Here is a 16814-nt window from a genome sequence, read left to right as displayed (position 1 = left end):
ATAAATTATTAAAGTATCGTGTAATTATTATTATTAAGCAAGATTTCTACCGAGGACGTACAACCCGATCCAGAGTGTCGTGTACACTGCCGAGGGACGTGCGGCGCGATCCATAGATGCATCTATCCTGCCGAGGCATTCGGCCCGCTTTACAAGAAAGGAGGACATTTTCTTATGTACCTCCGGAAGGAGAGTATATTTATTATAAGATAAATTCAGGAGGAAGAACAATTTCTTTTAACAATTAATTAATTTAAACAAAAAATCAAGCATATGAGATTTCTATCCTTTAATATCTTTATCTGACAATTCACAATATATTCATATATATCAATTAATATTAATTAAACAAAGAATTCAATGCACACATGTAATTCATGCTTTGAGTCCTAAACTACCCGGACTTTAGCATTAATAGTAGCTACGTACGGACTCTCGTCACCTCGTGCGTACGTAGCCCCCGCAATTAGAAATAATTATTCAATTTAATCCCTATGGGGTAATTTCCCCCTCACAAGATTAGACAAGAAACTTACCTCGTCTTGCTCCAATTTAATATATTAGAAGGCCTTTTCCACGATTATCCAACTCTCTCTGGCTCGAATCTAGCCAAAAATAATTCGATAAAATCACTAAAAATTATAGGAATCAATTCTATAAGAAAATACTACATTTTCAATAAAAATTTCAAAATTAATTAAAATTTTGTTTGTGGGACCCATGTCTCGGATTCCGGCGAAAGTTACGAAACATGAACACCCACTCAACCACGAGTCTACCCTTACCAAAATCACTAAATTCCGATAACAATTTGGCCCTCAAATCCTCAAATCTATCCAAGAGGGTTTTCAAACTTTTCCAACTCAATTCACCAATTAAATGATAAAAATAGTGATGAATTCGGGTAATTTAACCAATATTGAGTTAAGAACACTTACCCCGTTGTTTTCTCTGAAAATCTCCCAAAAATCGCCTAAATTCGAGCTTCAAATCATTAAAAATGGAAAATCAGAACTTAAACTCTCTGCCCAGTGATTTCTTCTACGCGATCGCGAACTTCCTCACGCGATCGCGTAGCACAAATTTTACTGCCCAAACATTAACACTACGCGATCGCATCAGGTCCCACGTGATCGCGATGCACCAGGTTCCGACTCTACGCGATCGCATCCCTCTTCACGCGATCGCATAGCACAACGCGTGGTCCAGCTTCCTCTCAAGTTTCCCTTATGCGATCGCAAAAAATGACACACAATCGCGATACACATTGGCCAATCCTACGTGATTGCGGACTTGTCCACGCGATCGCGGTGAACAAATTCCCAACTGCCCAAATTAACCCTACGTGATCGCATCCCCATTCACGTGATCGTGTAGAACAAATCCACCTCTGCCTAAATTACTCTACGCGATCGCGTATAAGGATACCAAAAGAAAATTTCAAGCAGCTATCAATAATGTTCCAAAAGCCAAAAATGATCCGTTAGCCGTCCGAAACTCACCCGAACCCCTCGGGACCTCAACCAATTATACCAACAAGTCCTAAAATATCATACGAACTTAGTCAAAACCTCAAATTACATCAAACAATGCTAAAACCATGAATCATCCTCCAATTCAAGCTTAATGAAACTTAAAATTTCCAACTTCTTCATTCGGTACCGAAACCTATCAATTCAAGTCCGATTGACCTCCAATTTTGCACACAAGTCATAAATGACATAACGAAGCTATAAAAATTTTCAGAATTAGATTCCGACTCCGATATCAAAAAGTTAACTCCCCGGTCAAACTTTCAAACTTAAATTCCTATTTTAGCCATTTTAAGCCTAATTTAACTACGGACTTCCAAATAAAATTCTGAACACACTCCTAAGACCAAAATTATCATACGGAGCTGTTGGAATCGTCAAAATTCTATTCCGGGGTAGTTTTCTCAAAATATTGACCGAAGTCAAAATTAGCACTTTAAGGCCAACTTAAGGAACCAAGTGTTCCAGTTTCAACCCAAACACTTCCAAATCCCGAACCAACCATCTCCGCAAGTCATAAATCATTAAAAGCACATATGGGAAGTTTTATTTTAGGGAACAGGGTTCTAAAAGTTAAAATGACCGGTTGGGTCATTACAATGTATAAATGAATGCAATGCATAATGAAGTAAGTCAGTAAGATTTCTCGGAATGTCATAAGATCAATATGCCTTCCGATAAACTGTAGCAACTTCCATATTTTTCTGATACTCATGAACAGAAGATATAATAATAGTACACATGGGGAATCAAGAATATAGGCACCCCTAGTACTTCTATGAATAGAGTCATTATGAAAGTTCCGCGTTTGCACGTTTCGTTTGTATTATATGGATCATGCCAAAAGGAAATAATGGATAGCCTTAACATACCTTAACTCCATTGAGTCCTTAATACCTTCCAAGAAATTTTTCAAACAACTCAACTCAATCTACCATAGCATAAGGAGATTCAAAATCAGTGTTGAGTAAAGGCTAAGTCCGCAACTTAAACTAGTAGCTCGTTTATGTAAATTTGGGCAGCACATCCCCTATAACAAGAGCCTCCTCCAATACCATATACCAACAACAATGACTAGAGAAATCCAGAAATACATAATTATCAATAACAAGACACCATATAACAACAACAAGTCAAAACTACTTCACGACGAGCTACAAGCCCAATTGGAATCAGTATACCCATATCACCCCTTATATACTTCTTACTTTAACTTACTAGTATCATTAACATGATAATGAAGTCATTAATCAATGATTCCAGCCTTATACCATATATTTATAATAAAGAAAATAATCCACAACTCCAATTATCCTCAATTAGCAACTTTATTCACTACTTCATGTCTAGTCCATCCATTTAACTTAATCAATGTCAAGATAACCTTAAGCACATTCAAGAACACAATATAAATACCTCCTACAATAGATTCAAGTCGAAATCCAAGTTATATTTAGCTTACAATAGCCCTCAGTGGCAATACAACATCATAGAAGTGACTTAAGCTAATCTTCACTTTCAATCTCAAGTTTCATATGCTTCTTTCACCAATTCACTTGATAAACATATATACATGCATAACAACATAAACCATATCATAATCAAGTTATTTTTCCCATTTTCCAGCCATTTATAGTTTATGGAAACAACCTTTCCAAAACAGTCCATTAAAACCCATAACATCTCAAACTATTTCAAGTCTCCTCTTGTAGTATTTTGCTCAAATAATGCAACTAACACACAAACAACTTCAAGTAAATGTAGTAGGATTTTATACTCACCTTAAACAGTAGAAACAATATAAAATTTCATCCAAGCACAACCCACAACTATCCTCAATAACACCGCAACACTATAAGTGTTGTATTCTCTTCTTGAATCAACTTTTGATGTTCAAGTTGGTGCGTAAACACTTGTAGTTCGCCTTGAAAATATAATATATATGAAGGAGGAACTGATTATTACTTTAATAAACAAGAACAACACGAAATCTAAGGTTACTTACCTTTGAAGAACCCTCCAAAACAGCCACAAGACGAAGAACTGCGATCTAGCAAGCACCACGGGATTGCTAGCGTTGGATTCATGTTTTTATCTTAGGTTCTCAACCTAGAATCATGGAGGAACCATTGAAGAGCATTTAGGAACTGTTTTGGACCAGAAAAATGAGTTTAAAAGAGGGAAAAGTGACTTAAATACAAGCTGAAACTTTTCCCCGACTTTGTAGGTCCCATGGGTGTTGCTTGTGTAGTCTCGCAAAAATGTAAATATCTCTCTACTCCATTATCGTATCGATGAACGGTTAAATGAGTTAGAAAATAGACTCAAATTCCTTCAATTTGGTATATAATATGTCCCAAAAAGACATCATAAAGCAGACTAAATGTATTGCTCAAAAAGCTTCGTTACAAGGCAAATCCTTAGTCGGTGTTTCCGTAACGTAAATCCGACTTTTCCCAAACTTTATATTTCATATCCAAACATCATATATAGTCATATAATTACTTTAAAATCATTTAAATCATGATTAATAAGTCTCATATTCATCTTAACTTACTTAAGACTTCGGTAAACCTTTCTTATCCTTGTAGAATGATTTTATCTTTTTTGAGCTTACATTAGATAATCCTATAATGACAGTGACATCTGAAGTACGGGATGTAACAACATGTCCCCTTAGAAATATTTGTCCCTGAATGATAACTCTTAAAGGCTTGCAAAAATGGGCCGTAACATCATTAAAACACATTATATACTTTTAAAGAGGATCTCATTTTTAAGCTTACATCAATTGACTTATGACGTACTTTAACGTACAAAAACATGGGGTGTAACATGATAGCAAGGCCTCAAATAGTTTTGAACACCACTGCCTGGAGGCTTGACTGAGGCCATAAAGAGATTTCTTGAGCTTACAGATCTGAGTAGCTGAAGAAGAAGCAGAGGAAACATCAGGACCAGGAGGAATTTTCATATACACCTCCTCATGGAGATCACTATGGAGAAAGGCATTATTAACATCCAATTGGTACAAAGTCCAATCTCTCTTGATGGCAAGAGTTAAAATACATTTGATTGTGGTGTGCTGATAACGTGGGAGAAGGTTTCAGTAAAATCAATTCCTTCCCTTTGAGTATCACCCCTAATAACTAACCTTGCCTTGTATCTTTCAATAGACCCATCTATCCTCAGCTTAATCTTATAAACCCATTTGCAAGGAATAGCCTTCTTATGTGGGGGGAAGAGGGACAATGTCCAAGTCTGATTAGCCTCAAGAGCATGAAATTCTTTTAGCACAGTCTCTTGCCAAGCAGGATAAACTGCAGCCTGCTAGTAGAACTGAGGTTCATGCATGTGACCTTCACTAGGTGAGACCTTAGAGTGTGCAGAATTAGAAGAGGAGATGACAGATGTACATATATAATCCTTAAGGTAAGAAGGTTGAGTGACAGTTCTAGTGGACTTCCTTAAGAGATTAAGAGCAAAAGTAGTTGAAGTGGAAGTAGGAGAGGTAGGAATAGAAACAGGGGAAGTAGTTGAAGATGAAGGGAGATGATTAGGAGTAGGAAAACGTTAAGGATGCCTAGTAGAAGGAGTAGCTACAAAAGTAGGAGCTGGGATATCCACAAAAGTTGGAGGTAAAACATTGAAATGAGGAGAATTATGTGAAGAAGAATAGGGGAAAATATGTTCATGGAATACCACATCTCTAGAATGGAAAACAGAAGAGTTAGATAAGTTGAGCAATTTGTAACCTTTCTTCCCACATGGATATTTTAAGAATATACAAGCAATATCTCTAGAGTGTAACTTATCCCTGCCTACCTTAGGGGAAGTAGCAAAGGAGAGACAACCAAATGATCATAAGTGATCATAAGAGGGTAGATGACCATGAAGTTTTTCAAATGGGGAAAGTTTGAGAAGAAGTGGTGAAGGCATTCTGTTGATAAGGTATATAGCAGTCACTATACATTCCTCCCAAAATTTCAGTGGTAGTTTGGACTGAAACAGTAGGGCTCTTAAAACTTCTAAAAGATGTTTGTGTTTTTTCTCCACAATACCATTTTGTTGTGGAGTATAAGGGATAGAAGTTTGACGTAAGATTCCTTGGGAAGTAAAGAAACTGATGGCTTCAGAACTACTTCCAAGCGTAAAAGCATTATCTGATCTAAAAATGTGTATTCAGGAATTGAAGTGAACTTTTACCATATAGGTGAAAGATTTAAGGATGGACAAAGCATTACTCTTGATAGAAAGAAGATGGATCCAAGTGACTCTAGTAAAATCATCAACCAAAGTGATAAAATACCAAAAGCCATTATAAGTTTAGTGTTATAAGGGCCCCAAATATCAATGTGAACTAGTTGAAAAGGTATGGTAGAATGAATGGTACTATCATGAAAAGGTAGTCTTTGTTGTCTAGCTATTGGACAAATTGAACATATAAAATGTTGTTTAGTGGATACCTTGTTAGATAGAAAGGAAATACATTGCATCTTATTAAAAGGCATATGACCTAATCTCTGATGCCAAAGTAAATCTATCTTATTAACAGGTGAAGTTTGATTACAAGTAGGTGAAACATTTACATGTGAAGGTGCAGGGACAGATTTATTACATGGAATTGAAACTACATAAAAACAGACTCATTGTAAGATGCATCACCAAAAGATGATAGAGAAGAAGTTGTGCTGGGAAATAGATCTCTATCTGGATGAAGATAGTAGAACCTGCCAACATCCTTACCAATTACCAGTGACCTCTTCAGAGAAGGGTCCTGTAAAGAACAATGGAATTTGGTAAGAACTGCTATACAATTCAGCTGAGTAATGAGTTGAATAATAGAAATTAAATTGAAATGGAAAGATGGTACTAGAAGGACATTAAGTAAAGTTATATCATGTCTTAGATGTAAGGATCCAATTGATATAACCTTAACTTTGTACCCATTAGGTAAGGTGACAAGAAATGGTTTAGTTAAGGGCACAACATTGTGAAGCAAATGTTTGTGTGGAGTCATGTGGTTAGTGGCCCCTGAATCCAAGATCCAAGGGTTTGGACTGGACTGTGAAGATGCTCACACATGAGAATCTACAGACTCTACAACATAGGCAGTGAACAAACCTGTAAGTGAGCAAATGCAGAATCCTCATCTATGTGAATAGGTGGTACAGAACCAGGGGAGACCTAAACTTGCTGAAATAAACTCAGGAGATGTTGATATTGTTCCTTTGTGAACCCATGAACTGGAGCAGAAATTCCCGGAGGCTGACTAACCCCAAAAGATAACTGAGGATAGGAAATATCACCTTGGACATAGGAAGCAGACTTCTTATTCTTGGTAAATTTAAAATCAGAGGGAAAACCGTGAAGTCTGTAATATTTTTCCACTGTGTGTCCAGGTTTCTTAGAGTACTTACAAGATACTATGGACACATTCTTCTTGGATTCAAAATTGACCTTCTGAGTGAAGCTTATATTGTTATTGTACTGAGCAGGGGTAATGGAGAAAGTAGCATAATCCCCAGAGAAATTGGAAACATTGGAAAGAGACTCCTTTTGACTCTCATCCTGTTGCAGAAGGGAGTAAGCTTTGCTTATAGGAGGAAGGGGGTTCATCATCATGATGGCACTTTTAACAGTAGAGTAGGACTCATTCAACCCATTTAAGAACTGGAACAGTTGCTGGTCCTATATAAACTTTGGAAATACTCCACAAGAGCACACTGGACCAACATAAGAAGAGCAATTCATCCCATAAACTCCTAAGTTTAGTGAAGTAGGTAGCAATATTTGATGAACCCTGAGTGGTTGTACTAATTTCTCTTTGGATTTGAAGGTACTTTGAGCCATTTGATTGACCAAATCTCTCATTAATGTCTTTCCATACTTCCCTTCCAGTCTTAAGACATATAACACTGGCGGCAATTTCTCTAGACGCATAATTAGTTATCCATACTTTCACCATGTCATTGCACCTTTCCCAGTATGAATAGTAAGAAAAATCTGGTGGTGGTTGAGGAACCCTACCATCTAAGAGTCCTAACTTGTTCTTTGTAGATAAAGAGGTAAGGATACTGCTTCTCCATAGAACAAAACCACAACCATTAAAAGGCACAGACACTAGTTGACTACCAGGACTGTCAGAAGGATGCACGTACAAGGGATGGGATGAATCTATCATGAAGGGAGTAAATCCCTTAGGGGTCGTATTACTAGGTGATCCTACATTTTCCATAGTGCTAGGGGTGAACAAAAATTGGGGATCGGATGCAAGCGAAATTTCCGCCAATGGCTGAGATGTTCAGTCGACTCCTTCGAGTGCAGTTCCTTCTTGAGCCTTTTCTTTTTGACTCCTACCGAAGCAAGATTCTCAAGTGCTGACCTTTCTTCCCACCTTTGAGCGAAGCAAGCCTTTCAGCTGCTATGAACCAAATCACCAAATGGTGAGTTAATGCGAAAGCATGCCAAGCTCCGTAAAATCCCAACGGGGCTCCTATTATAAAACGAACTCTACCTCGAGGAAGCCGACGACGAGAATTTTGAATCGTCAGAAAAGAGCTTCATTGCCCTTTGAAAAAAGTAAAAAAAAAAAAAAGAGCGCTAGGGAAGAGAGAAAGTACCAGGTCCAATGCTCAATAAGTTGAGAGAAAATGATTAACAGTTGAAATAGAACAATTTCTACACAAGTACAGTACATGCAATATCGGATCCATATGATTTTGGAGTTGAACAGGAAAGATATTACCAGTCTTCTTTTCAAACTCGAAGAAGAAAAGTCTTCTCTAAATATGAAACCCTAGAAAGTAGAATCCGCAGAAATTGGTGATGAAAAGCTCGAAAAACCAAACTCCTAGTAGGACGAGACAGTTGAAGAAGAAAGACGAAGAAAGCCCCAAATTTTGATGGTCAAAATCGTCGAATAGCAGCTGTCGTCGATCAACTAGAGGCGAAGACAAAAACATCCAAATCTTTGGGCGAGGGTAACATCAGACTGAAGCTCATGACAAGAGGTATCATAATTCCTGATCTGATACCATATTAACTTGAAGATTAACTATCTATGGCGGAAAGAAAAGAAGAAAACCCTAGATAGGGTGATGAGAGAGAAGGAAGAGAAAATAAGTCGGTCAACTAAAAGACCAGACCTCTCTCCTATTTCTATTATCTATATCTCTATTTATATAAAATGTGAGCATATATATTTACAACAATACATTTGTAAAGAATAGTAAGAAAGTCAAAAATTACAATTGGGCCGGTTATGCTATATTACTACTAGGCTGACCCCTTTCCTTTAACAGAAGTAACTGAGTCCATAGCTGGGTTAACAAATGCTGTGGTATGAAGAAAACTTTTTAAAATCATATATTTTTCTTCATATTTTCACCTTATCTAAGAATTTATGACTTTAAACAAAAATTATTTAGGATAATTAGTGTAGAAATTACCCTTAAGGCTATTAAAAAACCAATCTCGAACATTAGGATTGACATGGTAAGTTGGTAACAAAAGTATATTAAGAGAAGTTTTCTTGAAGATGATTTAGTAATAAAAAGAGAGTATGTACTCAAATAAAGGAGTGTTACATCATATGTAATGATATGTTCCGGGGGGTTTTACTATTTCCTATTCCAATATTCCCTGAAAACGAAATGAAGATCGCTAAAGCAAGAAACAAAGAAACATTTTTGGAATCATGTTTGGCATCACATTTCAAGGGCACAAGCATCAAAACTGATTAGATCTACTCCATAACGTTCCGGCATTGTAATGACCCAACTGATCGTTTTGAGAATCTACACTTTCCTCGGTGTTTTGAGAGCTCGAGCATCTCCGCATGATGTTTATGACTTGCGTAAATCATCGGTGTTGGTTTTCAAGTTATCCGAAATCGATTTGGAAGAATGAACTTCAAGATTCAAGCTCTAAGTTGGAAGAATTAACTAAGGTTGGATATTTGGGTAAACGATCTAGGAATTGGGATTTGAAGATTTCAGCAGGTTCGTATGATGATTTCGGACTTGGGCGTATGTTCGGATCGTGTTTTGGATTACTCGGGAGCATTTCGGCGCCTATGGTGAAAGATAGCATTTTGGAAGAATTTCATCATATTTGGGTTGAAGTGCATTTCAATGTTATCGATGTCAGTTTGGGATTCCGAGTGAGAGAATAGCTCTGAATGGTGATTCTGGTATAGAGAGCGCATTCGGAAATGGATTTGGAGGTCCGTAGGTCATTTTGGAGTCGTTTGGCAAAAGTTAGAAATTTGAAGGTTTTTGAGAAGTTTGACCGGAGGTGAACTTTTTGATATGAGGGTCGGAATCTGATTCTGGAAGTTGGAGCAGGTCCGTAATGTCAAATGTGACTTGTATGCAAAATGTGAGGTCAATCGGACGTGATTTGATAGGTTTCGGCATCGGTTGTGGAAGTTTGAAGTTTCAAGTTCATTGAATTCGAATTGATGTGTGATTCGTCGTTTCGATATTGTTTTGTGTGTTTTGAGGCCTCGAGTAGGTCCGTGTTATGTTATGGGACTTGTTGGTATGTTTGGACGGAGTCCCAGGGGCCTCGGGTGTGTTCCGGGTGGGTTACAGGTCATTTTCGTCCTATTTTGAATTGCTGAATCCGTCATCTGGTTTTCCTTCATTGCGTTCGCGTCCTTGCACTCGCGTTCGCGTAGTATTATTTTGGAGGGTGAAATATTCCCTCTTCGCGTTCGCAGCTACCCTCTCGCGTTCGCGAAGCTCTGCTACCTCCTTTTTCGTGTTCGCATTCCATATGTCGCGTTCGCGAAGTGCAAACCAGGCCCCGGGCACTGGTGATCATTTTCCTCTTTGCGTTCGCGTGTCTCTTAAGCGTTCGCGTAAGTCCTGTCCCTTGTTCATCGCGTTCACATCCCGTTTCTCGCGTTCGCAAAGGGTATTCTGGTCAGCTTTTGTTTTCTTCTTCGTGAACGCGATAGTTCTTCCGCATTCGCGATGCATAAAAGACCTGGGTAATATTCTTTTAAAAATCGCGATTTTGACTTCATTTTAAATATTTCCAAACTCGGATTGAGGCGATTCTTCAAGAAATTTTCATCTTGTGGACTAGGGTAAGTGTTCTCTACTTATTTTTTATTTTATATCACGAATCTACCCTCGTATTGGTAATTGGATTATGAATTTTATAGAGGAAATAGGAGGTTTTGGCCTAAAGTTCATAATATGAATTTTTGAGTTTTGAACATCGAATTGGAGTCGTATTTGAGTGAAACTAGTATGGTTGGACTCGTACTTGAATGTGTAGTCGTATTTTGTGAAATTTGCCGGGTTCCGAGGTGCGGACCCGGGGGTCAATTTTTAGACTTTGTTAAAGATTGAGACTTTATGATCCGGAAAAGAATCTGACGAGTTTTATTTGTGCTTTGAAGTTATTTTAATTAGATTTAAGCCGCCTAGAGGTCATATCACCCGAGGAGTTCATTTTTGAGTATCGATTTGCCTTCTTTGAGATACGTGTTTTGCCTAACTTTTTTGAAGGAATTTTTCCTACTATTTGACATTATTTACTACATGCGGGAGTGATACATATATGAGGTGACGAGCATATATTCATGTTCCATGGTAACCATGCCCGGGGGTAAAATATATTATAAATTGTGTCTTGTAGAATCACGTGATCTTCTTGCCTCATGCTTTACTTGCTCCTAGATACTAAGAACATAATATTAAATGTTATAAACTAAGACTTAGCTTATTATAACTTGATCAAATTTGATGAAAATTCTGAGAATACATTAGTGTGTTTAATTCGGTCATCAATATGCATAATCATTGATACATTGCTACGGCCGATATTCTTGGGATACTAGATTCTATACTTGTGTTGTAGATCAATTGTGAAATTTGTTGGAATACTTGAATAATAAGGTTCTTGTGGGTTTATTGAACTATTGTTGGCTTGGAAAGTTGTGATTGGGATTCATTTGAAATATCATTTTAGACACTCTCCTTGACGTTATTTATGCTTCCTGCCTTGTTTGTCATTGATATACATATGCTTGGTAATGAAGAGTATAAAGCACGAAGGGTGATGTCATGCCTTTGTTTATACATTAACATGTGAGGGAGAGTTTAAAGCACGAAGGATGATGCCGTGCCATATTATTTGAGAGTTAAAACACGAAGGGTGATGCCATGACATATTATTGAGAGTAAAATTATGAAGGGTGATGCCGTGCCATATCATTGTGAGTAAAAGTACGAAGAGTGATGCAGTGCCATGTTATGTGAGTAAAAGTACGAAGGGTGATGTCGTGCCATTGTATTTATATTATTACGCTTTCATGTTATGGTAAGTTCATGGCACGAAGGGTGTTTCCCATGCAAGTGAGGACGAGAGACATGCATTATGTTGTGATATTTCTTTCTTGCAGATACCTTCATGTCTTTGTCTGAAATTGTTATTGTCGTGTTCATGGTTCTTATGTGATATGTCCTTACTGTTCTGTCTCTATCCTCTATCACCTTTGTTGTCGTACTATCACGCCTTCTAGTTGTTTAAACTTGCTAATATCATGCCTATTTCCTGCTGTTATGATTGCATACATGTCATCTCTTTCGTTGCACTTAAGTGTAGGTCTTCTTCCATAGTAGTCGTTCATGTCCCTACTTTCTAACTTATAAAGATCATGTGACCGCTTCCTTATTTGTCACATTTGTCTTCATGCCTTCACCTTGCTAGTTAGTCGAAGTTACATTCTTTTTTCCTAATCATCTTCATTATCTCTATGCTTTCTGTTCAGTCTATTACGGATGTTCTCATGTACATTCTCATCCTCCATAGTTATTTGTGTATTTCCCACTCTGTCATTTCTGTTATCGGCATTTCTGTCATTTGGTTGGTACTGCTTTACGCATAATTGGTGAGGATGAGATAAATGCAAGAAGGGTATTTCCATGCCGTCGAATTTGATGTCTTGAGTATATTTCTCACATTATGAAAGTTTTAAGGTGATTGTTGTGATTTATTGGCTTTCGCTCTCAGGAAAGGATTGGGTGAGATTTTGATACCTGTTGAATTGTGTTTTCTTTTAGTACTTCGTTATTGCTTTGTATAATCATTTCGTGTGCTCTACTCTGTTATACTGTAGTATAGTTCTATTGTTAGTTACATTACAGGTTTTATCAATAAGCATCTTTTAACCAAAGCCTCATCACTACTTCGACGAGGTTAGACAAGATACTTACTCAGTACATGGGGTCGGTTGTACTGATACTACACTTCTGCACATTGTGTGCAGATGTTGGCTGTTGTTGTTGTTGTACTCTATGGTTTCCGGGATTGAAGATGTACTTGCGTTCCTGTTGTAGCTGCCTCTTGTTCATGGTAGCCTTAGATTTATAAAAACTCTGTTTATGTACTTTTCAAACAGAAGATGTATTTAATTCATATCAGCTTGTAAATTCTATTCTTAGAAAACTCATGATTTGTACTACGAGTCCTTGGGAATGTATAAGATTTAGTTAACTCATTTGCTAAATTATTTTATTAAGTTAATTGAAAATGAATAATCATTAATTAGCTTACCTAGCGGGTTAGGTTAGGTTCCATCACGACAAGTGAAATTTCGGGTCGTGATAGGCATCCAAATTAATCAAAAGTCTACGTCAATCATACTACCTTTAGAATTGAATTTTGAATTCGTGGTTGATATCAATTTGGGGAAAGAAGTAACATAGCCATAACTTAAAATTATCTACCCAATCAATTCATATAAATAGAACTTTACAAAATTACAGAAAATAGGAAATAGTTAAATGGATTTTAAATGGAGTCTTGTGCATGGAAAGGCTATGATCTTAAAGAAGGGGCATGAAACGTTGTTTGCTTGGCTGTTAAATTTAGGCATCTGTCACTTGCATCTATTTGCAGTTTTTTAATATTTAAATTTAATACTAAGGAGGGATATTTTAATAATTTAACTTTAATAGGTTAGTTTGATATTATTTAACCTACACCTGTAAAAAAAAAAAAAAATTAGATATATGTAATTTTTATACTTATTCACTTTATAAGGTGCATACATGAAATAAAGCATATTCACCTAATATGCAGCATTTTTGACTTATTAATAGGTACATAGTTTTGCTAACTCTACTTTGATTCTTGAGATGACAAGGCAAAAATACTACTATAATTTTGATAGTTCAAGTCTTCAAGATAAACTCTTTACTTTCTTATGATTAACATTCTACTTTGAAATAGAATATCCCCCCCCCCCCCCCAAAAAAAAAAACACACACACACAAAAGAATATGTGTGATTTATGGATTGTTATGAGTTAAGGAGTTTTTCCAATTAAAGTGATATTTTTGAAGTATGGATTATTTTATTATTTAGAGTCGCCACTTGCAATTTGATTTTTTGGTGTTCCAAGTCACCTTTTATTTGAATCCCTATTCAAAGAAAGATTTGACTCTTTTATTATTGGTCTGCGAAAATAAAGTCCGGATAAGAAATTTTGTTGACCGGGGAAAAGGTATAAGGCATTTTCCGAGTCCCGTGGTTCTAGCACGGTCGCTTTATTGACTGAAAATGGCTTGAATTAATTTTGGATAAACTCTTATTTATTGGTTTTCATGTGTTTATCTATCCGCTTTTAATTATTAAAATATAAAATTATCTTTGAAACGAATCACGTGTGTGAATCCGTTGTTTATTGTGCCAAAATTACGTCATGCGTACGTGTACACAATTAATAGCAGTTTATTATATTAAGATTATTTTGGCCAAAGTTGTGCGAACACATACTTCAGTTTTAATTTTGGAAATCACAATTATGTCACGCGAATGTGTACACAATCACGATTGAGCATTGAGCATTTTAAACATAACTAATATTTAGCAAATCAAATATTAAACTAATATTTAGCAAATCAAATAAAATTCACCGTTGAGCATTTTAAACAAAGTAGATTATGTGCAAAATCAATAACATAACTAAGAAAGATATAAACTAAGACGAGACAAAATAAATAAAATAAAGCAATAAAAACTACTGATTCATGAACTTCTATTGCGGCTCACTACATTCGATCATGGAAATATGCAGCATATTAATATCAACTTAACCAAGTGACAAGATAAAAAGGAACGGACCTTCACTGTTGCCAAATGCTTTTCAATATATTGACAAAGAAGAAACTTATATAACAACTCGGAATCGGAACAATATCGTCAACCTCAACAGATCCTCAAACTCGAACAAGAATACCTTGTCATTGGATGGCTTATAGACGGGTTTTAGGTGTTGGAACAGTCATTTTTGGTTGGTTTCTCGCAGCCACTGTTGCTGCGTGTTTTCCCAGTTGTTGCAACTGATTCTTTGATAGGGATGAGCTGGTTTGGAGCTGATTTTTACAGCTATTTTCTAGTGATTTCTAAGGTTATTTTAATGGACTTTTACATGGTTTTGGGGCTGGTTTCGGATCTAGCCTTAGCTGGAATTTTGGTAGTTTTTTTGTTTTGGAAGAGATCCCCTTCGGGCAGCCCCATCGTTTTATGGTTTTCGGAAACCAACCCCTTCCATTGCGTGTTCATTTACGTGAAGGAAAAAAAATAGGGATCTGTGGGGAGGGTTGTGAGTGGGGATAAGCATGTGGTACAAGGAAAAATAGAGTAGGGACAAAGTGTGGGGGGACAAAGAGTGGGGGCAAGGAAAAGTAGAGTGGGGACATGCGTGGGAAGATGAGAGCGGAAAAGATGGAGTGAGAAGTGAGGTATTGGTGAGAGTGAAAAAAATTCAAGCATGGTCAAAAATTAGGTGCTCACAGCATGCCCCTCTTTGCTTGGAAACACGAAGAGTTTTCAGGTAAAGAAAAGATAAGCGATATGACTAATTTTTGGCCATACCATTATTCAAAAGGGAAGAGATAAGAGAAAAGAGTGTGACCGAGTCTTGGTTATGGACAACCTACATATCCAGGGTTATAAGGGAATCAGGTCGTGTGTAGCTTAAGAAAAGTGATGGAATGATGAGTTGGAGAGTCGAGTGAGGTTCCGTCGAGGCTCCAGTCTGTAGTCATGTTATTACATCAAAATCAAAAACGCTAAACAAACCTATCATCTATGAATTACAAGATTCCTATTTATAAGTCCTCTAAAATTTGATCTTGAGTTTTGACTGGTTCTTCAAAAGACTCTGATCTAAACCTTGATGCTTGCTTGTTGCATGTAACGATCTGACCGATCGTTTTAAGAATTTAAGTCCCGTTCAGCGGCATAAGGCCCTGAGCAGCTTAGTATTATGTGTATTGACTTGCGTGCGTGGTTGAATACTATTACCGGATGATTCAGAGTGATTTGGGACACTTAGTCCCTAAAACGAAAGCTTAAGTCTTAGGATTTTAACCGTAGTCGGAATTGTGTGAGGACGACTCCGGAATAGAGTTCTGTCGGTTCCGTTATCTCCGTTGGGTAATTTTGGACTCCGGACTGTGAATCTGAGGTTTGTAGCTTATTTAGGCTTGAAATGGCAAAAATCAAATTTTTGGAGATTTGGACCGGAAGTGAACTTTTTGATATCGGGGTCGGATTCCGATTCCGGAAGTGAGAACAGCTCTGTTATATTATTTGGGACTTGCCTGCAAAATTTGACGTTATTCCGGGTTAGTTTGATAGGTTTCGGCACGAGTTTTTGAAGTTGGAAGTTTTGGAAGTTCTTAAGTTCGATTCTTGGTTCGATTCGTAGTTTTGCCGTTATTTGATGTGATTTGAGACCTCGAGCGAGTCCGTATTAGGTTATGGAACTTGGTGGTATGCTTGGACGGGGTCCCGGGGGCCCGAGGTGTATTTCTGACGAGCTTCGGATGGTTTTTCGTTGTTGTGAAGAGGTCTGCATTCTGGTGTAATCGCACCTGCGGACCTTGGGCGCAGGTGCGATGCTCATAGGTGTGAAAGTAGAGGCGCAGGTGTGAGAAGAGTTGGTATTGGCAGCCTCCGCAGATGCGAAGAAATTATGCGCATCAGCGGCTCCGCAGAAGCGGATTGTGGCGCGCAGAAGCGAGAGGAAGCGTAGGTACGGGTTGGACGTGCGCACCTGCGGCTGCGCAGATGCGGCTAATTATGTCGTAGGTGCGGTTACGCCTGGGCAGAAAAGTGAAATTCGAGGGTTTGATTTCATTCTTCGTTTTTGGACTTAAGTGCTCGGAATTTGGCGATGTTTCGAGGGATTTTCAGAGGAAGCTTTGGGGGTAATGATACCTAACTCGTTTTTGGTTGTATTCCATTAATCTA

The 16814-nt window shown here is 37.5% G+C and overlaps 1 protein-coding gene across 1 annotated transcript; it reads right to left on the bottom strand.

The window, feature by feature from the left end:
* Nucleotides 1–7185: 7185 nt before the first annotated feature.
* Nucleotides 7186–7770, bottom strand: LOC138905368 (uncharacterized). Its single transcript, XM_070193880.1, has one exon. It carries the CDS (start codon nt 7768–7770, stop codon nt 7186–7188), a length of 585 nt encoding a protein of 194 aa, XP_070049981.1.
* Nucleotides 7771–16814: the final 9044 nt, after the last annotated feature.

The sequence above is a fragment of the Nicotiana tomentosiformis genome, chromosome 2, assembly GCF_000390325.3.
Source record: "Nicotiana tomentosiformis chromosome 2, ASM39032v3, whole genome shotgun sequence".
Taxonomy (NCBI): domain Eukaryota; kingdom Viridiplantae; phylum Streptophyta; class Magnoliopsida; order Solanales; family Solanaceae; genus Nicotiana; species Nicotiana tomentosiformis.
This window is presented reverse-complemented; position numbering and strand designations above follow the sequence as displayed.

Excerpts from the sequence above, each read along its gene's own strand:
- LOC138905368 (XM_070193880.1), bottom strand. The coding sequence starts at position 7,770 with ATGGAAAATGTAGGATCACCTAGTAATACGACCCCTAAGGGATTTACT.